At 50.3% G+C, this 22833-nt stretch overlaps 3 protein-coding genes across 5 annotated transcripts in view; 1 reads left to right on the plus strand and 2 right to left on the minus strand.

Annotated features, from left to right (window-relative positions):
• Positions 1–113: 113 nt before the first annotated feature.
• Positions 114–3174, minus strand: PPCS (phosphopantothenoylcysteine synthetase). The gene is made up of 3 exons (XM_083375913.1): positions 2652–3174; positions 2225–2328; positions 114–1907 (listed from the first exon to the last, which is right to left on the minus strand). Exons 1-3 carry the CDS (start codon positions 3133–3135, stop codon positions 1590–1592), a joined length of 906 nt encoding a protein of 301 aa, XP_083232039.1. The 5' UTR covers positions 3136–3174; the 3' UTR covers positions 114–1589.
• A 249-nt stretch (positions 3175–3423) lies between these two features.
• Positions 3424–7569, plus strand: ZMYND12 (zinc finger MYND-type containing 12; the record flags this gene model as incomplete). Its single annotated transcript, XM_083375914.1, has 8 exons — positions 3424–3545; positions 4082–4223; positions 4516–4687; positions 5031–5200; positions 5933–6058; positions 6286–6406; positions 6627–6772; positions 6937–7569. The coding sequence occupies 8 exons, from the start codon at positions 3424–3426 to the stop codon at positions 7054–7056; spliced, it is 1119 nt and encodes a 372-aa protein (XP_083232040.1). The 3' UTR covers positions 7057–7569.
• A 656-nt stretch (positions 7570–8225) lies between these two features.
• LOC310647907 (solute carrier family 2, facilitated glucose transporter member 1) overlaps positions 8226–22833 on the minus strand; it is a 34881-nt gene continuing 20273 nt past the window's right edge. For all 3 annotated transcript variants that reach the window (XM_083375482.1, XM_083375480.1, XM_083375481.1), the window contains 9 exons: positions 17450–17542; positions 14886–15046; positions 13861–14101; positions 13405–13567; positions 13111–13298; positions 12809–12913; positions 12207–12308; positions 11491–11694; positions 8226–10355 (listed from right to left, as the gene is read on the minus strand). In XM_083375482.1, the coding sequence (XP_083231608.1) occupies positions 10158–10355; positions 11491–11694; positions 12207–12308; positions 12809–12913; positions 13111–13298; positions 13405–13567; positions 13861–14101; positions 14886–15046; positions 17450–17542 (1455 nt within the window). In that variant the 3' untranslated portion in view covers positions 8226–10157. The remainder of the gene's footprint in view (positions 10356–11490; positions 11695–12206; positions 12309–12808; positions 12914–13110; positions 13299–13404; positions 13568–13860; positions 14102–14885; positions 15047–17449; positions 17543–22833) is intronic.

Consider the following 22833-nt stretch of genomic DNA (forward strand, 5'->3'; position numbering starts at 1 on the left):
AACCCCCGAAATAGGAGACCCTAATTTCAGACAGGCGGTTGGGCGCAAAGAAACGTGTTTTCCCTCAGCCAAAGAAACACGAGGCAAGCTGGAACAAAACACACAAGTCCAGTTTCTGAATATTTTATTTATTATTCTGAACCTCTGTAGTTATCTTCCCTTTTCGTACAATTTCTCAAGTATTAAGATTCCTTTTTCCGGTGAATTTTAAAACACGATCCAAGAAACTTGAGTTATTCAGCTTGCAAACACAAGGCAACTGATTTTACTGCTGGGTCCGTGTTACAAATAAAACAGTTAACGTGGCTTGATTATAGGCAACCTCGGCTCTTTTATGACTCATGGACTTCAACTCCCAGAATTCCTCAGCCTGCATAGCTGGCTCAGGAATTCTGGGAGTTGAAGTCCATGAGTCATGAAGGGAGCCATAGTTCCCCCATGCTGGCTCAGGAATTCTGGGAGTTGAAGTCCACAAGTCATAAAAGAGCCAAGGTTGCCTACCCCTGGCCTAGGACATGTCATGAAAGCATCGCCAGCAAACCATTTTAAGCAAGGCAGAGCTGAGCAGGTTGTGTGAACACAGTGCAGGAAGTCCTTGGCTTACAACCGCAGGTGGTATCAGAACTTCCATCCCTAAGCAATGCAATCATTAAGTGAGTAGCGCCTGATTTTATGACTTTTTTGCAATTGTCATTAAGCAAATCAGCCTCCCCCACTGATTTTGCTTGTCCAAAGTGATCACTGGGAAAGTCGCAAACGGTGATCACGTGACCCTTGGGATGCTACAACAAATACCTGGCAGTTGCCAAGCGCTGGAATATTACCAGTAACCGTGGAGACGCTGCAACAGTTTGTAAGTGCAAAGACCAGTTGTAAATCATTTTTTTTCAGCATTATCATAACTTTGAACAGTCATTAAACTGGTCGCAAGTGGAGGACTACTTGTATAAAATTCACATTTCCTAAGGCATCAAGGTGATAGAAGATTTTAGCTATCCGAGTTTTTTCTTGCAGAACAGGAAAACATTAAATTCAAAAAAGGTCAGATGGAAGAAGACAACATTGGAACATTACTGGCCCACGAAACGCCAATTGATCTATTATTTGACCAGTTTAGTAATTTTATGATGCCCAAAGTAAACAAGCCACATATTGGCCTAGAAATTCTCATTATTTTGTGCAAACTGGCATAATTCAAGACGGAATAAGATTCAGAAATTGACTAGAATGCTTTTTAAATTTTCCTGAGTGATTTTTACCAACGCAGCAGGAAAAAAAAAACCAGACGTTTTTGTCTGCCTGGTCACCAAAACACCAACCCTGGTGATTGTACCAATCAGACACCAGAACGAGTCACAGCTTGGAATGTTCCTGTTCTTTAAACGTTCCCACCAAAAAGCAGCAAACGGGTCTGAAGATGTGCAAAGAAACCATGAAACTGGGTCAGATTTCGCCTCCTTGACCCCAGTTAAAGAGGTCTCTGTTAACAGCTAATAGAAGCTTTCCAGTTTTCCCAGCTTCACCACCACCAGCTCCTAGCAGTTCTTAAATTTATAGTTGAGAAAGAATTGACTTTTATCCACTGGCAATTATTTTTCCACAAAGGCTCTGTGTTGGGATACCAGGTGGCTGACAATCTTTTCTTCAATCTCTACACCTCGGGCAATTTCCTCCTCCAAAAGGAACAAGGGGGTTTCTGAATCCTTAGTGACCACGATCACAGAGGTTCTTCGCGAGTCCAGGGTGTTAGCGATGACCACCTGGTGATTGTATTTTGCCAGGGCCTGCCTGGCTTTCTCAACCAGGATCGAGGGATCCGTTTCCAACTTGAAGGAAATCACAAATGCCTCAGGGGCCCATTCTTTAACCAGCGGAGACAGCATTTTGGGTACCATCTTCATGGTTATCTGCAACAAGGGAAGCAGAGAGAGATTAGCAAAAGGCAGAAATTTCCTGACACTGAGGACAATTAACCATTGGAACAACCTGCCTCTAGAAGTTGTGGATACTCCATCACTGGGAGCTTTCAAGGGGAGACTGGAGAACCATTTGTCTGGAATGGTCTATGCTTAGGGTCTCCTGCTTGAGCAGGGGTTGGACTAGAAGACCTCCAAGGCAGTTCCTTTCCAACTGCTATTCTGGTGTCACCTGTTTTGCCCCCCCCTTTCTCCTCCCAAAATTCTTCTCCTTCTCTGACCTGCCATCCCACACCATCTCCCCTTACCTGGAGGGGCCCGTCAGAGGATTGGATTTTATGTTCCGGCATCTCTGAAGGGGGGATGTAGAAATCTGACACAGCCGCTGCTAAGTAGAACATGGCGCTGGAACCTGATTTGAGGAGGAGAGAGAGATATTTTAATTTACTGCCATTGCATGTTTCTAGGCACTGCATGGGCCATATTTGCATCTATTGAACTTACTGCCATAGCATGCTTGCACCCAGCGTTTGCATGCATTGCATGGGCTGTCCTTGCAACTACTGCAAGAGCAAATCTTTGCACATGCTGTGCTACATTGCACCGGCGTGTTTTGGCCTGCCTGGCTCGCACTCCCTCCCTCTTTTCCCGTCCTGCCTTCGCACGGGTTGCACGGAGAGGCCCTCGGCGCGTCTCCCTCCCTCCCTCCCTCCACGGCACCCAGCGGGCCCTCACCGAGCGGGGCGAGGGCGCGGGCGGCGGCGCGCAGCAGGGCCAGGTACTCGGCCAGCCCGGCGAACTCCAGCGCCAGGAAGGCTCCGTCGTCCCGGGCCCGGCCGTAGGCGCGCAGGGCGGGCAGCAGGGCCGGGAGGGCCCCGTCGCGCACGCGCACCGCCCCGTCCTCCTCGTGCACGCGCAGCAGGTCCAGCAGAGCCGGGCCCGGAGGCGGCAGGGCGCGCGCCCAGGGAAAAGCCGAGCGCGCCCGGTGCAGGAAGCAGACCCCGTAGCCGGCGGCCGCCAGACGCTCCGCCGAGGCCGCGCCGCGCCGCCCGCTGCTGAAGTTCTCCAGGAAGCGGACCGCGCGGGCCTCCAGCGGCACCTGCGTCCCGCCGGACGTAACCAGCGCCACGCGGCGCCCGCGCGCCTGCTGCGCCTCCGCCCAGGCCCGCACGCGACGCTCCGCCTCGGCCGCCGCCTCCCGCTCCGAGGAGGCCGCCATCGTCCCGCCAGCCGCCGCCGTTGCCGCCGCGCGCCTGCGCACAACGCCTGCGCCCCACGGCTTCGTCAGAGCGGCTTTCCGGGAACCATAACCGGAAGAGGAGGATCTTTCCGACCGAGCGCTTCGTTGCACATGCTGGTGCCTGTTGCGCCTGCGCGCCACACCCGTCCCAGCCAGAGCGCTCTTCAGGGAACCGTAACCGGACGTGGCTTTTCAGAGCGTGATGGCCGCCGGCGGAAGTCCCGCCTCCCTTAGCAACTGCGTCCCTAGCAACGGCGGCGGGAGAAGATGGCCATGCAGACGGAGTGGTTGGTGCCGCTGGCGCAGCCCCGGCAGAAGAAGCATCGCTGCGAGCTCTGCCTCGGCCCCGCCACCGTCCGCTGCGCCGCCTGCCTGGTCACCTACTACTGGTGAGCGGCCGGCAGGCGGGGCTCCGTCCGATGAAGCGCCCGGGGGAGAGGGGGGTTGCAGCAGGCCTTGCAATGTACGGTTGGACAGGTCATAAAAATGTGACGGGTGTAAAAATACGCAAAATACATTTAAAATAATAATAATAATAATAATAATAATAATAATAATAATAATAATAATAATAATAATAATAATAATAATAATAATACGCGCAGGGTAAGATGGCCCCAAAACACAGGTAATCCTCAGTTTATGCCCAAAATTTCCACTGCCGAGCGGGACAGTGGCTGAGTGAATTTTGCCCCAGTTTATGACGTCTCTCAACCCGATTGTTAAGCAAACAGCTTTTTTCAGTGAGGTTGGAACTTGTGAGTCGAGCACTAGCTATTTCTGCGTTTGTGTGTGCATTTTCGTTTTCTTACCTAATAATACGGGTAGTCCTCAGGCAGTCCCATTTCTAAGCAAGGCGGATGTGAAGGCATGAGGTTACAGTCATGCCTGATTTTATTTATTTACTTCCTTCTCCTTCGGCTAGTGATGTGGACCACCAGAACGCCGACTGGATCAGCATCCATGCAAAGATCTGCCAGCTGCTCATCCCGCTGCGGGCGGCTCCCCCATTCTACACCTCGGAGAAAGAAAGGAAACTCGGGGAGGAGCAGAAGCGGAACCGAGAGGTAGGCTGGGTGATCCAGGCAGGGTACCAAACACAGGTAGTCCTCGACTTACGACCACAATCCAGCCTCAAAATATGAGTCAGTTGCCAAGCGTCCAAATTCTGGTCACAGGACCACGGGGAGGCTGTAAGTCGTAAGTGTGAAAATTGGCCCTTTTTCAGGGCCGCTGTAACTTTGAAACAGTCACTAAATGAATGGCTGTAAATCGGGGACTACCTGCACCACACCCAGTCCTTAGAATTCAGGAAGAAAAAAAACCAGCCCATCCCTCAATTATTCCCCCCCCCCCCAGATCTTCCTGGCTGAAGTGACCTTTGAGACGGCGCAGAATTTCCTGCTGGAAGGCCACCACGAGGACGCCATCCCGGCCGCCCTCCACTCCCTGAAGTTCAGCATCAGTATCTATGGGCCCGACTCGGCGGAGCTGGTCCCTGCCTACCTGGCCTTAGCCGAGACCAGTTTGGGTGAGCCGCAGGGGGGCTGGCTTCTGAAGGGGTTAGAGGGGCTCGAAGGGGTAGCCCTCCACGCGGGACCGCTGGTTGAATGACAGCTTGAAATTGACAACTGGCTTGGGAAAAGTGACTTTATTTCTTCCCCTGGAAAGATGGACTGGAGCTCAGTTTAATAAGATTGCAAATCCCAGGAATGTCTTCACCGTTCTTTTCTGAACTGAGTGATGAAGGTCGCTCCCAAAGTAGTTTGGATTTGAGGTTTGTGCATTCAGACATTCTGTCTCCTCACAAGCCAAGATTCCTCGCTGGTTTTCTGTTACTTGCGTAACGTGGCTGCGTCTGGTCGGTTTTCCAGGCCTGGGGCACCTCTCACAAGGCGAAGAGTATCTCTCCCAAGCCCAGTGGATTGTCCTCAAGAACCCCCACTGCAGCTACAACGTTCAGTCCAAGCTGCATCGCAACCTTGGGCTCCTGTACGCCGCCAGAGGGAACTTTGACGACTCTTTGTACCACCTGGCCAACGACGTAAGGCTCGGCAGGCCGATGCAATGGTTGTGGGTCTGTCTCTCTTTCTTGAGAGGGGTGCTTCAGAAGCAGCAGCCGCTCCAGGAGGGAGGGAGGGTGCGTCATAGGCCAAGGAAGGGGGACCCGAAAGGCAGACTCGTTTCCTGGTTTATTAAAACCAGATTCAGAGGGACAGAAATCCTTTGTGGTTATGAAAATCCTTCCATGCTTGCCAGGGCCGGGCTGAGTCCTGAATCATCCTCAAAGTGGGCTTGCGTAACATGGGGAGGTTATTGAGAACTTCCTGCCTTCCCAACGTGATTGGAAGCAGATGGGAACTTAGATTCAAGTGCTTTCATGAGTCTGAAAGCACCACCCAGAACAGACCAGGGAATATCAGTAGGAGAGAATACTTGTAGCTCAGGGTGAAAACGGGGGTTCCTTGGTGCGCTCTGAGCTTGGGGGTTTCCCTGCAGACCTTTCATGATCCAACTAGGTAACATCATCAGTTCTAGAAGGGAGTGGGGCTTGCAGAAGAGGAAGAAAAGGGCTGTGGGATTTATTATGCTCTCTGAGCTTGGTGGTTTCCTTGCAGACATTTCATTAACAAACAAGGTAACCTCTTCACTGAGGATGTTACCTAGTTTGGTAAAGAAACGTCTGCGAGAAAACCACCAAGCTCAGAGAGCATCATGAATCCCACAGCCCTTTTCTTCCTCTTTTTCTTCTTCCTGCCCCCCCTCCTCACCACAGGTATATTTTGCGTGTTGTGCTTTTGGGACGACAAGCAACGTGGCCATCTCCGGAGGCTATTTCCACATGGCCAATGTTTTCTCCCACCAGAATAAGATGGACATTGTGGATTCCTTGTATGCTGAGGTCAGTGGACACCCCACCCCAACCCGGCTGGGAATTTGGAAGCAAGTGAGAATGAGTTCTTAGGCAGTTTTTTAAAAAACAATTTAGGGTTTATGCCACCCTAAAATGTTAGGGGGCCTGCCACCCCACGCCCTTGATTAAATTAAAATAACCCTGATGATGATGATGATGATGATGATGATGATGATGATGATGATGATTGGAGCTTCCGGGTTTTTCCCTCGCAGGTAGTCAATCTCTGGCACGATCACTTCAGCCACTTTGTTGAAATCCAGTACCAAAAACTCATCACTCCCGCCGAGGTGGACCTGCTCTCTGTAGAAGACGGGAGACAGGAAGACGTGTTGGGTAAGGAGCCCCCCTCCCCAGGTGGGTAACCTCTGCTACCCGCCCCGTTGAGAAGGCCCTGCCCTGCGTAGATTGGAAGCATTTTCAACCCCCTCTCATACGGAAAAGGGAGTTTTCGCCTTTGTGATCTGTAAAGTCACAACATGAAGGGGAAAATGAGCCAGAAAACCGTTGCTCCCTGTAATGATTCCCCCTCCTCCTCCTCCTCTTCTTCTTCCAGATGAGAAGCAGCGGGCCGAAGCAACGGAGATGCTGAACTCCATCCTGGATTTCCGAGAACAGTCTCTCAGGCCACAGCCAGAGAAGGAAGCCAAAGTGCTGCATGCTTTGGCCATGTTTCATTTCTTGGTCCACGATCTGGCAAAGGTAATTGGGAAAGAACGAAGCCTTACCTTCTTCTTGGGTGCCAGAAATGGGCCTCGCACAAAATCCAGCCGTGGCTCTGTTTTGTTTTTCTCTCTTTCTGCAAAGGGCTTAACTTTGTTTACCCTGTTTTGTTTCCCCCCCACCCCCGGCATGCCTCGTTCCAGGCAGACGAATTTGTGATGAGGTTTCTACAAACCGCGAAGACTCTGCCCACATGCGACCCAGGCGAATCGCTTTACCACTTGGTGAAACTGATCAAATCCAGAGAAGAGCAAAGGAAATAGCTCCCAGCCCCACACTGGAGCCGCTTGTATTGTGCGTCTTCCCGGTTTTCCCAAAACGAGTCTTTCTCACGTCTTTGTGGGATGACGAAAGCCAGGTTTGGCAAGATCCAGGTCATAACATGGGTGTCACCTGCCAGGGAGAAAGTACAGAGAATAACATTTGACAGGATAGAAATGAAGCCCTGTGAAGGAGAATCAAAGAAGCTTGGGCTGCCTAGCCTTGGGAAGAGAAGAATTAGGGAGGCGTGGAAGCCACTTCTGGAGAGAGAGCCCCCTAAGAGACAATTATTTGCTATTATCCCAGTAGCCGGGCTTAAATTTATTTTGGTTTGTGACCAGGATGACGGTTTCCTCGCAGCAGTCAAAGGCACGGAGCCATCTGTGAGGCTGTTTTGCACTGTGTGGGGAAGGGGTGTACACAGGCAACATCCAGAGACCCCGTTTAATGGACTGTTCGGCCGCAGGGGAGGTCTGTTATTTCTAATCATTCATTAAATCCACGCTCCGATTGTCCATGTCGTTTCAAACTGACCCAAATGAAAATTGCGCCCCCGGCGTTTCTCATATGGTTTGATGCAGCCTGGCGCATGTGCAAGATTTCTGGCCCTGTTGATGAGGAAAAACACGCACCCCCGAGGGTCTCTGGGTCTCTCTCCATCCCTGGGGGCCACTAAGCCCCCAGCTGAGAAGTTTGAAAGGATGCCCCCCCTCTCAAGAACCAGGCTATTCGTTGGGCAGTTCTCCCCTAGCCACCATCCTGCTGCTTAAAAAGAAGCTTAGAAAAGCTTAGATCCCTCCTTCCCCAAGTCTTGTAGACATTGCTGGTTTTCTAAATTCCCTTTTAAGCAGCAGGAAAATCTCTCTTCTCAGGGCTTAACTGCCCCATTTGTGGTGTTTTTTCAGGACTTCGTCTCTCCCCAAACATCCTGAATGATTGTCAAATTGGGGTGTGGCAATCACTTCCCAGAATTCCCACCTGGAGCTGCTGCTGCTACCTGGGGAATTCTGGGAGCTGAATTTTGCCTCTGCCAGGTACCCAGACTCAAGCAGTTTTTACAAGGCGCGCTGAGAATATTTTGCAAAATATCACAGCAGCAAAATTGACGGGCCAGTTTGGTGATTCTCCCTGCCTCCAAACTAAGCAACATCGCAGGACACACAATCCCGGGTTTTATTTTATTTATTTGATCCATACAAACTTGTCCTTTCTGGCTTTCCTTCCCATTGGCACTTCAGAAAGGAGCTCCCCCCCCCCCCGACATCACACAGTAACACAGCAAAACACCAAAGTTAACATTACAAAAAAAATACCGTAAAAACGTAATTCTTTTATTCAAGTGCAGTTGTGTGTATGCCTTCGGTTTACAAACAGACAAATAAATAAAATATACATATATATTATTAAATAGGTGCGTTTAATGGTTTTGCTTCAGGAATTTTCTTTCTTTTTGCAAACCTGTCGAGAACTAGCGAACACAAAACAGGAAAGGTTGTTTTTAAACCCGGTTGGCTGACTAGACTAAAAGAAAACCTAACATTATCAGTGCAACAGGTTCTGCTACAGTGCAGGTGAGATACTCTATATAAAAAAATAAGTTTATCGTAGTCAAATACAGCTCTTAACGACGGCTAGAGATAATAAAACTATCCAAGAATACAGTCTTTGCAGGAAATACAGTATTGGAAACAATGCTATAACTTAGCGCATTGTCCACATGAAACAGGAACCAAAAAAATAATATACATACATAATAATATAAATATTTTCCAGTCTAGGAAAGCTAGGACAAAGGGTGCAGCTATTCTCATTTTTGGGGTACGGACAGGGGATAAAATGGGGTGTTGAGTTAGTCCAGTTGCCGAAGACGAGGAGATTGCTCGAAGACACAATAGAACTGTTGTCTTCCTGAGCTCTATTGCAGGGTGGGTGCAAGGAGGTTAATGGGGAGCTGGAAAACAGATTTAGGGGTTGCCTCAGTGTATGACTTCTGGAATTGTCAACTTGTGGAAAAAAGATTTAAGTCCGTGTCCAGGGCAGGGAGGTCTCCGCTCTCTCTGTCAGTTGGGACCGTCTTTGGCCAAGGCTGGGGAAATGTTCTTTCTTGAACCCAGGACCCCACGCCCTGCGCCCGGCAGAGTCTGAAATGAGACCAACCCCACCCTGGACAGGAATCTGGGAGAAAGGATTCCTGAAAAGGGAGGAAATTTTCTCTCTCCCCCTCTCCCTCTCTTTCATCTCCCAGTCTCCTTTCATCTCTCTTCTCAAGAGGCCTTTGGGCCACAGCCTGGCCTGGCCGCCTACTGCCAGGGTGGACCAGGTGTGGGAGGTCAACAAGGGTGGTCCTCGCAACTACTGGGGGAGTCACAGGGCACCCATCGTTGGCTCCTCTCAAGCTTGGGCAGAAGGAAGGGGACGCCAAGAACTTTGTTCCTGCCGAAAACGATTTTCTGTTGACTTTTAGAAAATAACCACTGTAAGCTGGGGAGAAGAACCAAGGGCCTAAACCTTGTTTTGGGGGAGGTATACTTTCTCACCCCCACATCGTCCCTCCGAGAATGTGATTGCCATTCCTCAGAGGACACCCTTACCTTAGCTCAGTTCCTCTCCCCAACTTTTCAAAATGCTGGCCTGGAAAACCCCACCCTTGGCCCTTCAAATCCACTCTCCGTTCGTTTCAGAAGTTCCAACTTTCCAGTTTCTCCCCGTCTTGTATTTAACCGGCGTTTAATGTTTTGTCTCTGGCAACGCAAGGGTTTTTTTGTGGGGGGGGGCAAAGGGGAGATGCTTTTTCTCCTTTATAAAACAAAGAGGAAAAAAGAATAGAGCGAGGATGGGTGCGGAAGTGCTATTTTCTCAAGGAGGGGGCCATGAAGACGAATCGTTGCTTCCGAACGCTTCTGACAACGTTGAAATCCTGGACTCGCCACCAGCTAAGGGTTCCTAAGGAGCTACGCTGGGTTGGGTTCCTCATCCAGAGACCAGGCGGTGGGGCTGGACTCGGGACCCAAATACTTTTCTTCACCTCAGACCTGGCTTCGTAACAAGCGCACAGAGCAGGACAGGAGCGACACAGAAGAGATGCCCGCCCAGGTCCCAGACTTTAGACTTGGGAGTCGGCACCCAAGCTGTGGAACTCATCCAGGGATTTGTCTCCGTGGGTGGCACCCCCTTGGCGGAACTCGGAGGCGATCTCGTCAAAGGTTCGGCCCTTGGTCTCAGGCACCTTGAAGTAGGTGAAGATGAAGAAGAGGACCAGCAAGACGGTGAAGATGATGAAGACGTAGGCGCCACAGAGGTCCTGCAAGGGGGGAAGAAGAAGAAGAGATATCACAGCTCTGCTTAGTGTAGAGTCAGAGGTGCAGTCAGCTGGAGGTGAATTAAGGACGACTCAATCCAGCACCGCTAAGTCAAGAAGGTTGGGTGGACAAGCTTCTCTTGAGAACTAGGAGGTGACATCTTGGTGGTAGAACACCTCTTTGAAGCAAAAAGTCCCAGGTTCCTTGATAATTCCCATTAAAAGTGGCCATCTTTTCAGGAGAACCTTTTAGTGCCACCCACCCTCATATCCCTGTTGGCTTCCATAGTCTTTGTCTTGAAAGAGGTGAAAACTTAATTTTCAGAATCTTCAAAATATCCGGACAGTATGGAAATCACTACTTTAATACTCAGGAAGCATCAAGACTCTCATTGCCACAACTTAGCACTGACTTGGGGTGAAGAGGTATCTCATGTTAGACCCTCATTTCATTATACCCCACCCTCATCCTTCTCTGATCAGTTATCCATCCCCAGCAGAGTCTTTCTGTTACTTCAGCAGAGGGTCCCATCTATTCTCCAAAGCGCCTGAAGGCAGGACAAAAAGCAATGGATGGAAACTCATCAAGGAGAGAAGCAACCTGGAACTCAGGAGAAAATTCCTGACAGTTAGAACAATTAACCAGTGGAACAACCTGCCTCCAGAAGCGGTGAATACTCCAACACTGGGGTTTTTTAAGAAGAGATTGGGTGACCACATGTTTGAAATGATGTAGGGTCTCCTGATTGAGCAGGGGGTTGGACTAGAAGACCTCCGAAGTCTCTTCTCTAATTCTATTATTCTCCCAGATAAGTAAAAGCAGCCACTGTGTTCCTTAAGAGCAGTAGAGAGGCAGTTGGATAGCTAGAGTGTCCAACTTTCAGTGTACAAAAAAGCAGGTCTACCCAGCCATCCTTGGTTGCCCTATTTCTCTCAAGAAGGATGGAGTAACATAGAAGGGGCATGCAAAATTGAGAAGATCCCAAGCAAGCTTAAGTCCTGCTCTGCTTCTGATGAGAAGCAAAAGCTTCTCAAAGTGTCCCGCTTCTTGGTCCCTTTGCCCAGATCGGCCCCTGGAAACTAATCATGAGTTCCCTCTCTGATGCCGGTGCTGGGAAGAGCTCATCTCCACACTTACCGCCACATACTGAAAGCCCATCCCTACGATGAAGTTGGCGGTCCAGTTGGACAGTCCCGCAACGGCGATGGCAGCAGGACGTGGGCCTTGGCTGAACAACTCAGCCACAATAAACCACGGAATGGGTCCCGGGCCGATTTCGAAAAATGACACGAAGCCCAGGATGGCAACAATGCTAAGATAGGACATCCATGGCACTTGAATCTAGCAGAGGAAGAAGGGGGAAAAATAGAATCAGGGAACGAACTTTTAATTGTATTTCCCACCACTTTTGGTGTCATTCTTGAGTTTCATTGTTTTGTTTTCTCAGTTCTTCTTTGGAGACATATTCCTTGTGTGTCTAATCACACTTTGCCAATAAAAGTATTCTATTCTGTATTTTATTCTGTATTCTGTTCTGTTCTCGATTCTATTCTAATTCTATTCTATTCTTTTTTTTCAATTCTTCCAAAAATCGTAATAATTCAACTGAATACAAATGCTTGGAGAATAAGCAGCAGATTGTTGGACCCAACACCCACAATACAGCCTGCTGTTAAGGAGAACATCTTCAATTCTCCTGGTATGTTGGACTCTCCTTCCCTCCTTTCCTTTCCCTGGGAAAGGATCAACTGTGCCAAGAATTGGACGTATGAAATGGTTAGGGAAACCATCATGGTCCTCCTCATTTACCGTCATCCTATGGGACCTTTGATGGATCCACATTTGCTACTCACCAGAAGTGCCAGGGCGATAGTCATGAGAACCGCACAGATGGCCATCCCAGCGAGTCCAATGAGGTGCAGCGTCCTTCGGCCAGCCCGTTCTACCACAAACAGCTTCAGAGAGAGAGAGAGAACAATAGAGATACATCAGCATGGAAACCGTGGAAGGTCCTCCTCAAAATCATTAGAGAACTTTGGGGAGACCACGCAGAGGAGTTAGAGGTCATGAATCAACTTTGAGGAAGTGGCTGTAGATTCAGGCTGACATATACTCATGTGCACAATTAAATTCTGTGGAAGCTCCTTGGATGAGAAGCAAAACATCTTCAAAGAAAAACAAAGTCCAGTTGCCTTTTGAAAAAGCGCCTGTGGGACAACCATGACTGTTTGACTCTCCGTTGACATGGACCATCTGAACGATCTCATTTTGGTTCTGAAGATTGCCACATTCCCTGCTCCATAGGAACTTCAGGTACCCCCAAGAGAGAGGTCCCTCATGGCTGTTTAGGAACCCTATTATGACACCTATTGCTGTAGACCCTTCCTCCTCTTTCAAAGTCCTTCCCTGTCCTCTCTCCAGGTCTGCTTTCTTAGCAAGAAAGCCCCCTACTCACCGAGACAACTGTGGCGGCTGTGTTGACCACTCCAGCCCCAATCGTGGCATAAACAGGCTGCTGCACTCCGGCTCTTTGAAAGATATTCGTGGAGTAGTAGAACACCTTGGAGAAGGGAGACAAGAAGGACAACGTCAACACAACTGACCTTTAAGAGCACACAGTGGCATTGTTGGGGTACTGGTAGAGAAATGATGCTGTCTAGATGCAGGGAGGAACATACTGTCCTAGTCAAAGGGGTTGGTAGGACCTCAAAACCAACCCAACATTTCACCTCAATTTCTCACCAAGCCCATATTTACCGCGTTGATCCCGGAAAGTTGCTGAGAGAGCTGCAGTACGATGGCAATCAGGAGGGGCTGGCGGTAAAGAGGCGAACGGAAGAGTTCCAAGATGGTGACCTTCTTCTCCTGGAGCATTTGCCGGCTCTCCTCTTTCATCTCCTGAAGGTCTCTGCTGACATCGGTTGTCCCACGGAGCTTCTTCAGAACTTGAGAGAGAAACAAAGGATTCTTAAAGGGAGACATGGAAGACCTGGGCCAGCCAGCAATCCGAAAGAATTAACCTGCCCGTCTCAGCTAGTGGTGGCGACTTACCACTCTTGGCTTTGTTCTCCTCGTTGCGATTAATGAGAAGGAAGCGGGGGCTCTCGGGAGCAAAAGGCAGCAGGATGCACTGGGCCAAGGAAGGGATGAAGGTGAACGCCAACAGCAGGGGCCAGAGGCTTTCGTTCCCCATGATGAGGTCAATACCGAAAATCTGTGAAAAAGGCACCGTTGGGAAGGTGAGAACTGACATCTAGGAAGCGTGAAGTTCCCGGAGACACTTGAGTGTCAAAAATTGGGAGCAACAGGCCCACACATTTTCCTAGAAGACAACGGTTCTCTTGAGGTTCCGTTCAGTTCATCACAGGCATGGTTGGCCTAGGGCAGGGGTAGGCAACCTCGGCTCTTTTATGAATTGTGGACTTCAACTCCCAGGATTCCTCAGCCAGCACGGCCCTTCAGGGTCCATCCTTCCCCCTCAACAGACCCCCCCCGAGAGTCTCTCACCTGTGCAATCAGGATCCCAATCACGACCCCGAGCTGATGGAGCGTTCCCAGCGCCCCCCTCAGAGCCGTGGGGGAGACCTCGCCCACGTACATGGGCACGAAGCCAGTGGTGAGGCCTGAGTAAACGCCCACGATGAAACGGCCGAGGATTAACATCTCAAAGGAGCCGGCCAACTTGGAGAAGCCCATCAGGATGGCCGAAAGGAAAGCGAGAGAGTTGGACATCAGCATGGAATTCCTCCTGGGGGAGGAAGAGGAAGGACAACAACTGTCAAGGCTCCAGTCAGGATCAAAGGAAAGGAGAAGGTTGACCTTCTCCACCCCCTTCCGATGTTCTCCATTTTCTTGGCCAACAGCAAAGGAGCAGCTTTGCGAGAGAGAGAGAGAGAAAGAAAGAGAGAGAGAGAGAGAGAGAAAGAGAGAGAGAGAGAGAGAGAGAAAGAAAGAAAGAAAGAAAGAAAGAAAGAAAGAAAGAAAGAAAGAAAGAAAGAAAGAAAGAAAGAAAGAAAGAGGCTGACCCACCATCCATTTAAACAGCTGGATTTTTATCACATATTTCCAGTAGATTTGGGGAGGGGGGCTCTCTAAATATCCTCCTGAGCCCTCACCTTCTCTTCCAAGGAGACCCCCCTACTCAGCACCTCCACTTTGCCGCCAAAGATGCTTTCCAAAATTTTATTTATTTTCCCCACGGAAAGGCGTGCCTAATTTGCTTCTATGGAGACCTATGACCAACCAGGTCTCAGATTTTAAGCACTGGGGTCTTTCCCCCGCCCCATTTTATATGTGAAAAGGAACATCCAACATCTGGAAAACATTGCTGCCCCTCTTGTAGCTTTGTCCTGCACACAAATGTGTGTTTTTAAGTAGTTCCAGAAAAGATTTAGATGGAAGATCTTTGAGAACCATTGATTTTTAAAAAGAGACTGTCCAGAACGGTACAGGGTCTCCTGTTTGAGCAGTGGGTTGGACTAGAAGACCTCGAAGGTCCCTTCCAACTCTGTTATTCTCTTACTCTGACTTACCGTCCAAAGCGGTTGACAAAGAGCCCAACGGAGAACGAGCCGACCATCCCACCTACTGAGAAGATGGACACGGAGAGAGACCAGAGAGTGGTCAACATGCCCGGGGTGATGTAGGTCTCGTATCGGTTCAACCATGTTTGGTTGTAAAATTCTTCTATCACCTGCAAAGAGGAGGAGGAGAAGGACTCTACTAGATTGAAACCAGAAGGTTTCTGCCCCACACAAGATGTTTCCACCAGTCAGACCTCCTTAAGAGGGATCTCTCTTGACACTCAACCAGGCCAAAGATGGGGAGATACGACAGCAGCCTTCCAATATTTGAGGGGCTGCCACAAAGACGAGGGGGTCAGCCTATTCTCCAAAGCACCTGAAGGCAGGACAAGAAGCAATGGATGGAAATTCATCAAGGAGAGAAGCAACCTGGAACCAAGGAGGAATTTCCTCAGAATATGAACAATCAGTGGAACAGCTTTGCCTCCAGAAGCTGTGAATGCTCCAACATTGGAAGTTTTTAAGAAGAGATTGGAGAAGCATTTGTCTGAAATGGACTACGGTTTCCTACTTAAGCAGGGGATTGGACTACAAGACCTCCAAGGTCCTTCTGACATTCTTGTTATTCTGTTCTGTTCTGTTCTAAGATGGCTTCGGAGGATCTCCATCCTCAGGAGATCTCTAATGCTCCAGGAAGCCTTCTGGGATCACCAATGTGGTTGTCGCCCATCATGGCAATGAACCTGGGACACACTCTCTTCCCCAGACCAATGCCATCTTTCAGGGCAAACTGTTGTGTGACTCAGCCTAAGTCATTCATTTGTGGCTTGGGTGCAACACCTCCCAGAGTTGTTTTGAGTCCAGGAGACTTCAGGCAAGCGTGCCACGTAAGTCCAGTTGGTGAGAAGAACACGGGCAGGTCCTGCCTGCCGAAGACTGCAGCTTTGTCCTCCAGAATCTCCAGCAGGGCTGGAAGATCTCAACCTCGAGATTCAGACTCCGTTATCAGCACAAGGACCCACAACAGTCCAGATTACCACGAGGTTGCAGCCAAGTGACTCAGAAAGCTCTCACAGTCATCCAGCATCACCTGGACATCACGTTGTTGCCGGTGTTTTTAGTGAAAACATGGGTTGCTCAGAACAAGGAGAGCCTGGCCTGGCAGCTTCCCGGAGTTGCCTCCCTGACAGGCGGCCAAAGGGCTCCTGGAGCATCCACCTGGCCCGGCCTAAGGCAGCCCCGGGGCAAGCTGACCCACCGCTTCTCCCGGGCCAAGGATTGTTTTTGGAGCCACCGAGGCCTTTTCTCCGCCAGAGGGTAGCAGTGGCCCAGCTGGCCTGCGAGGGACGGGCCCCTGGCCAAGCAGGTCACGGTGAGCTAGAAGGAGCTGAGGCCTGAGAGGCAGGGAAAGAGCTCCCGGGAGGGAGGCTGCTGAGTCACACTGAAATGGAAGGGAGGGGACTACGGGTGAGGAGGTCTCCTTCCCTCAGCAGCAGCAGCAGCAGCAGCAGCAGCAGCAGCCCTCCCCTCCTCCTCCTTCCTCCCAATCTCCTCCTCCTCTTCTTCTCCTTCACAACCTTCTTCTCCTCCACCTTCTCTTCCATCTCCTCCTCCTGGTCCTCTTCCTCAATCTCCTCCTCCTCCTCCTCCTCCTCCTCCTCCTCCTCCTCCTCCTCGGAAGTGAGCCCGTACAATCTGTTGTTGCAGGCTCACCTCCCTTTGTCCTGCTTTCTTTCCCAGCAGGGCGTCCTTCTGGCTCTGTGTGTAAACACACCAAAGGGGACGGGTGCCGAGGATCAGGGCGAAAGCAGCATTCCACAGAGAGGGGCGTGGGTGGCCAAGGCAGCTCAGGTTTCCTCTTCCACCGAAGGAGCGAAGCGCAGCCGTTCTTTGATGCTCCTCCAAACTCGGCTGGTTGGACCCATCCTGCCCTACTTAACGAGGCTCTCCTTTAAAGACCCAAGAAGCTACGTGCGCCTAAGGTGCCTTTGCAAAGGAAAACAACAACAGGGGCCCGCTTGGAGCAGAACAGAAAGTTCCAGGTGCTTTTGAGACTCAAAAATGCAAAACAGCATACCGCTCCTTAGAGAGACAGGGAGGTTTGCTGAACAAAAGCCCAATTGGCTGGGAAGGGAAAACAGATCAGAACTGGACCTGCCCGGATGCAGGGTGAGGGGCTCGGCCGGCCTCCCCGATTCAGACACCGGGCCAAACTGGCACTCCTCCAGCCCCAGGAGCTTTTGGAGGCATCCAGGCCAGGCTGAGAGGGCCAGCCGGCATCTTCCCCTCGGCCCCCTTAATTATCCTAAGCGCTCTCCAGACTTCCTTGTTCCTTCCCCCTGGGGGAGTCTTGCAAAGAGGCCGGCCAGGGATGACGCAACGCCCCAAGCCGTGAACTTCGGTCTGTCCTCGTCCGGAGGGCAGGCAGAGTCCCGGTGAAAAGGGGGCGAAGGAGGCACCTTCCCTGGGCCTCCACTCTTCCCGGACGAAAGCCGGGGGCCGGACCCCTGACCGTTGAGGCAAGCTGGACAACGCAATTGTGTGTTCTTGCGGTGTGAGGCAGTGGCTCTTACCCTCTGTGGTGCGTTGATTACTCCAGTGTTGTACCCAAACTGCAGTGACCCCAACACGGCACCCCCGACGGCCAGCAACAAGTGGGCGGTCATCTGCGGAGATGGAAGAAAGAGCAAACAAGGGTTATTCAGACTGGGGAAAACCTACAGGTGGAAGGGGCAGAAACTGGAGAGACTGGGATAAGCCACGGAGCCCCAATGCTGACTGGCCTGGCTCAGGATGCGCTTTCGGCATCGTTTAGTGAAGTTGGATCATCACGGCAGGAAGGAAGGGGACCTTAACCGCGAGAGGAGCCCCTAACCAAGACGAGAAGCAGCCTGGAATTAAGGAGAAACTTCCTGACAGTGAGGACAATCAACCAGTGGGACAGAAGTTGTGGGCGCTCCATCCCTGGAGGTTTTTAAGAAGAGGTTGGACAGGCACCTGGACAGTCTCTTGCTTGAGCAAGGGGTTGGACTAGAAGACCTTTGAGGTCCCTTCCAGATCTATTCTGATCGATTGAAGCCAGTTTGCCCCCAGATACACCAGCTCTCCCCCCCCCGGCCTTCCCACTTCCCAGCCTCCTTCCTGCCCAACCAGGTTATCAATCGAGGGTTTGTTCAGGCTCTCGGTTACGAGATGTGACTGAAATCCCGGCAGCCTCCCCTCGCCGGCTCCACACCAGTAATCTGGGGATCCAATTCTTGCCAGCTGACCTAAGCGGCTTTGGGAGACTCCGGTTCTCACGCTCTGTCCATTGTTGTGCCCTCCGCTCGGGCAGCGGAGTCCAAAGGGTAGCGCTGGACAGGAGGAGGAGGAGGAGGCTGAGCCGGCAGCCTCGTGAATCGGATTTGGGTCAAGCTGCCCACTCTTAGGCTGCTTTGCCGCTCTCGGCACCCTGCTTGGGGGCCCAAGCCGGCTGGCTGTGGGGCTAGGGATGGGGAAGGGGGATGCCGGGCCCCCCCTCTCCAAAAGCTGGCCAGGAAAGCTAGAGAAACCTCCTCCCTGCTATTTTTTCCCCCAGGACCATTGAGCAGAATTTAGTCTTTCTCCTGGCCTGTGCGGTGCACTTGGTTCATGATGGGAACCACAAATTATTTTATTCAATAAAACAAACAAAAAAATAAAACATTATTTTGTTGAACAGACCCTGTTTAAACTAGCGTTGCTTCATTGTGGAGGCACGTCCCTGGTTACAGGCCTCTCTCAAGAAGTCCAGGGTTCAAATCCCCATTACGCATGAAACCCGTAGCCGGTTGGGGGTCACGGCCCACCAGTGAAGACAGGGGTCACAAACCCATCGTCCCCACAGACAACCCAGGACACCAGCTCGCCCTGACCAAGAATGCGAGGCAGGAGTCCCACGGCGACGGGAGAGGCTGCAGTGGGGTTCTTGGCCTGGCTTCCATTAAAGGCGGTCCGTCCTGACCCTCCCTAAAACCCGACGGATCCCTGGCAGGGCTTCACAAGGAAGGCCGGGTCCACCGTGCGGCGGATGGCGGGTCAAGCTGCACCAGAACGAGGGAAAGAGATCTATTTTGCTAAACAACCTCACAAGGAGAGTTCTTGTCCAAACAGGAACATGCCGGGGTCAGAAGGAGAGGGGCAAAAATTTTGAAGAGGGTCCCGCCCTTCGCCCAGATCGTGGGAAAATAATTCCTGGTTTTTTTCCGTGGCGCGAGAACCGCTGACGGGCTAATGCAACAGAGGCAGAAAAATTAGCTCGGAAGGGATCCTGTCATGCGATTCACGGCAGCCGCAATCAAACTGCAGATAACCCTTGACTTACAATTGTTGGTTCGAAGTTACAACAGCACTGAAGAAAAGTGACGTAGGAGGACCGTTTTTCACACAACCGTCACTGCCTCCCCGTGATCACGTGATCAAAATTCAGGCAGTTGGCCACTGACTCATATTTGTGACAGTCCCAGCGTCCCGGGATCACATGATCCCCTTTTGTGACCTTCTGAGAAACTCAGCGGAGAAGCCACTATCAACCGTGTGACTAGCTTAACAACTGCAGTGATTAACTTAACAACGGTGGCAAGGAAGGTCGTAAAATAGGGCAACATACATTTAACAACTGTCCTGCCTCCAGTTGTGGTCGTAAGTCGAGGACCACCTGTATGTAGCTGAAGCGAGAATAATAAAATCAAAAGCAGGGCAGAAAAAACCACGTCGTCGGTGGATAAAACGGCCACTGGGAAACCTTTACGAGTTCCTACTTTGGGGGCTGCGCCTGCCCCACGCCAGGCTTCTCTGCTGGTCTTTTGCAATTTTCCAGGAAGCCATGAAGGAGCCAACCTTTGTTTTGGTGACTGACACGCTGTCCCCAAGGGTGTGGTGGCGATTGCAACATCAAAGACACACGGGCACCTTTGCCCACTCACCCCATTAAAGAGAATGCAGGGGCCCAGCTCAAAATCACACCACGGGGCAGAGGACAGAGAGAGGGAGGGAGGGAGGGAGGGAGAGGAGGGAAGGAAGGAAAAGAAAAAAAACTGGGAAGGAAAGAGTAAGGGAGGGAGATAGACAGAAAGAAGTAAAGAGAGAGAACAAAGAAGGAAGGAAATGAGCCCAAAGCCCCCAAAAGTGAATTTTCAGAAGTTTTTTTTAAAAAAGTTGTATTTCTTTGCTTAAGAGCCTTCTGCCTCCACCTCCACCGCCAACCTCCTCAGAAAGGCCAGCCAGAGGAGAGAGGCCTTGCACTGCTCGGCCTTGGATTTCAAACACAAAACTGGATTTTTCTTTTTAAACGAACCCTATTCATGGCTGCCTGCTTAAGAGACGCAACGGATTCGGCACCTCCCGGCCGCACCAAAATGAAGGAGAACACCAGAACGGGGCTAAACAAAACGCCGAATTTGGGCAGCGGATCTCCCAGGGACGGAAGCAATTATGTCGCTGCCCCCCAGCCAGAGGTGGACTCACACACACACCCTCCCCAAATCCACCTCCCAGTTGTATAATATGCACAACCACAATCACATGCCCACAGCTTTGCCAAAAACCGAAGATGACGCAGCACAATCCCTCTGAGCAAACTTTATTGTGATGGATTAACGCTTTGGGCTAAGGAAAAGGCGGTTTGTTGGTGGCCAGGCAGGTCCAGGTTCAAATCTCGCCTCCCTAGTAGCAGATTTCCCTTCCCCCCCCCTCCACCAGTGAAGCAGCCCTGTGTGAGCCTTGCAGGAGGAAAAATAGGCCGAACGGAAAGATTTTGAAACACGTTGTTGAAAGAGACACATTGAAAGAAGATAAAAGATGTGTTTATTTGGTTCAGAAAAACTTTCTCTCACCCTGGCTGTGTTACATTATTTATGGCTGTCTGGAGAAGGGAGTTCTTGAGCATGCAATGACTGCCTTTGTGGCCTCGGAAAAAAACTGCATGGATTGCACAACGCAACAGGCAGGGCATCTCAACCAGCAAGTTCGCCCTCTTTGCTTTGGGCGTTGGGAAATTTCTGCCCCAAAGACATCACAAACACACAGACACACACACACCCCTGTTTGGTGCATTCAGACTATACAATACTCCCGTCCCCTCCCCCCCTCCCCAATTCGCTCCAAAGGCCCCTCGCCCCCCTTCAGGTCTGCGTCTGAGACAGCCCTCCCTCTGAAACCTGGCTGCTGCTGCTGCTGCTCAGAGCAAGCCAGGACACAACCCCGGCACAACACAACCTCTGCTCCATTGCAACACAACACAGGTCAAGTTTGCAACCTCTCCACCCCCCCCCCCAGTTCCTCTGCCTGTGAGGGGGAAAAACTGCAACTTGTTTGTTCATTCCATTTGTTGTTGTTTTTTTTAAAAAATGTTAAGCTAAACACGTCTACACAGTGATGCGTTTTTGTCAGCCATATTTAAAATTCTGACTCCACCCAGGAATAATAATAATAAATTACTTAATTCTCCTGAATTGATCTCACACAGCTCTGATGAACTTTTCTTTTTTAAAAAAAATAATAGTTTTCTTTAATTTAAAAATTGTTCAGTGAAGCCAAGTAGGCTTTATTAGAGCTATTAGACCACCTGCAAAGTTGAAAAATAAATAGTAAGCAAAAATAAAAATAAAATGTGGGTGGTATTTTTTTTTAACCAAGCACCCTATAATGCCAACAAGGCCGAAAGTTTCTCCAACTTGTTTTCCCCTGTCCCATCCTCCGCTGGGAGCAGAGACTTTTTCAGGGTGGCCCCCCCTAAGATGCTCACTTTCAGCACCACGGAGAGGGGACTGTCGAACAAAGTCACTTTCCCAAACCTCTCCAAAACCTTGCAGTTTTTTCCCCATGGTACTCTTTTTCCTCTGCTGCCACGGTGCAGGCAGTTTTTTCCCTCTAATATCGGCTCTACCCCATTTCCATTTTACAATATTGTTGCTACTATTTTTATTGTTATTGTCGTGGTGAGGTTTTTCCATTTTCTTTCCGCACCGGCTGTCCCCCGTGAAAACATCAGTGAGAAAATAACGAATTACTTTCCTGGTCATCTGCTCATTCCCAAACGCAGCCAGAGGAACCAAAAAGTTCAAATTGCCTTCCTGAACATGTGCAGAGTGCCTATTCCCGCAAAGCAGGTGAAGCAAAGGAAACCGTTTCTGAGTCAGTTTCTCCTTCTGACTCAGCCACAAACGGCAGTTGAGGTTCAGGGTGGTTAAAAAGTCAAATCTGAACAGGCAAGGACCAGACTCAGCCACGAGGCCCGAAACATGCTCATGAATTCCCCTTCTAGCATTTGCAGAGGATTCTGGGAGTCGAAGTCCAGAGACTTCTCCCTCCCTCTCTCTCTCTCTCTCTCTCTCTCTCTCTCTCTCTCTCTCTCTCTCTCTCTCTCTGACCAAAACCAGATGCCGCCTACCAACCACGCCTTCCCTGACCCTCCGGCCGGGCCAAAGCGCTGGAGCAAGCCAGGGAGGCACAATAACATCCATTCACCAATATTTATTATTCCCCTTTCTCCCAACAATGCCCCAGGACAACTCCCCCGGATCCCTGGGCCTCTGCCTAGCAGATCAAAGCTACCCCTATTGTCTCTCCAGCCTCTTTGAAGGAGCTGGAAAAAGGACATTTTGAATATATATATTTATATATTTATGTTAAGTATTTCTCAAGTCTTTTGAATACACCTTGCTAATCAAATCTCTCTTTCCTGTTTTGGCCTAACTCAAGGCTATCCACAGGATATAGTCACAACTTACGACAGCTCATTATTTGTGTAAATTATTCAAATTGCTAATAAATAATTTTTTTAGGGAGGCTGATATGATCATTTCGAACCTCCCATCAGTCAGTCATACCCTTTTTATCTGAATATATATATAATCCCCTTCGCTTTCTTCAAAAAAGATTGTTTTGCTTCAGTTTCCCAGATTTTGCAGAGAGTGGACTGGAGCACTGAGGGAGGGGG

Source organism: Vipera ursinii (genome assembly GCF_947247035.1).
Source record: "Vipera ursinii genome assembly, chromosome: 17".
Lineage (NCBI taxonomy): Eukaryota > Metazoa > Chordata > Lepidosauria > Squamata > Viperidae > Vipera > Vipera ursinii.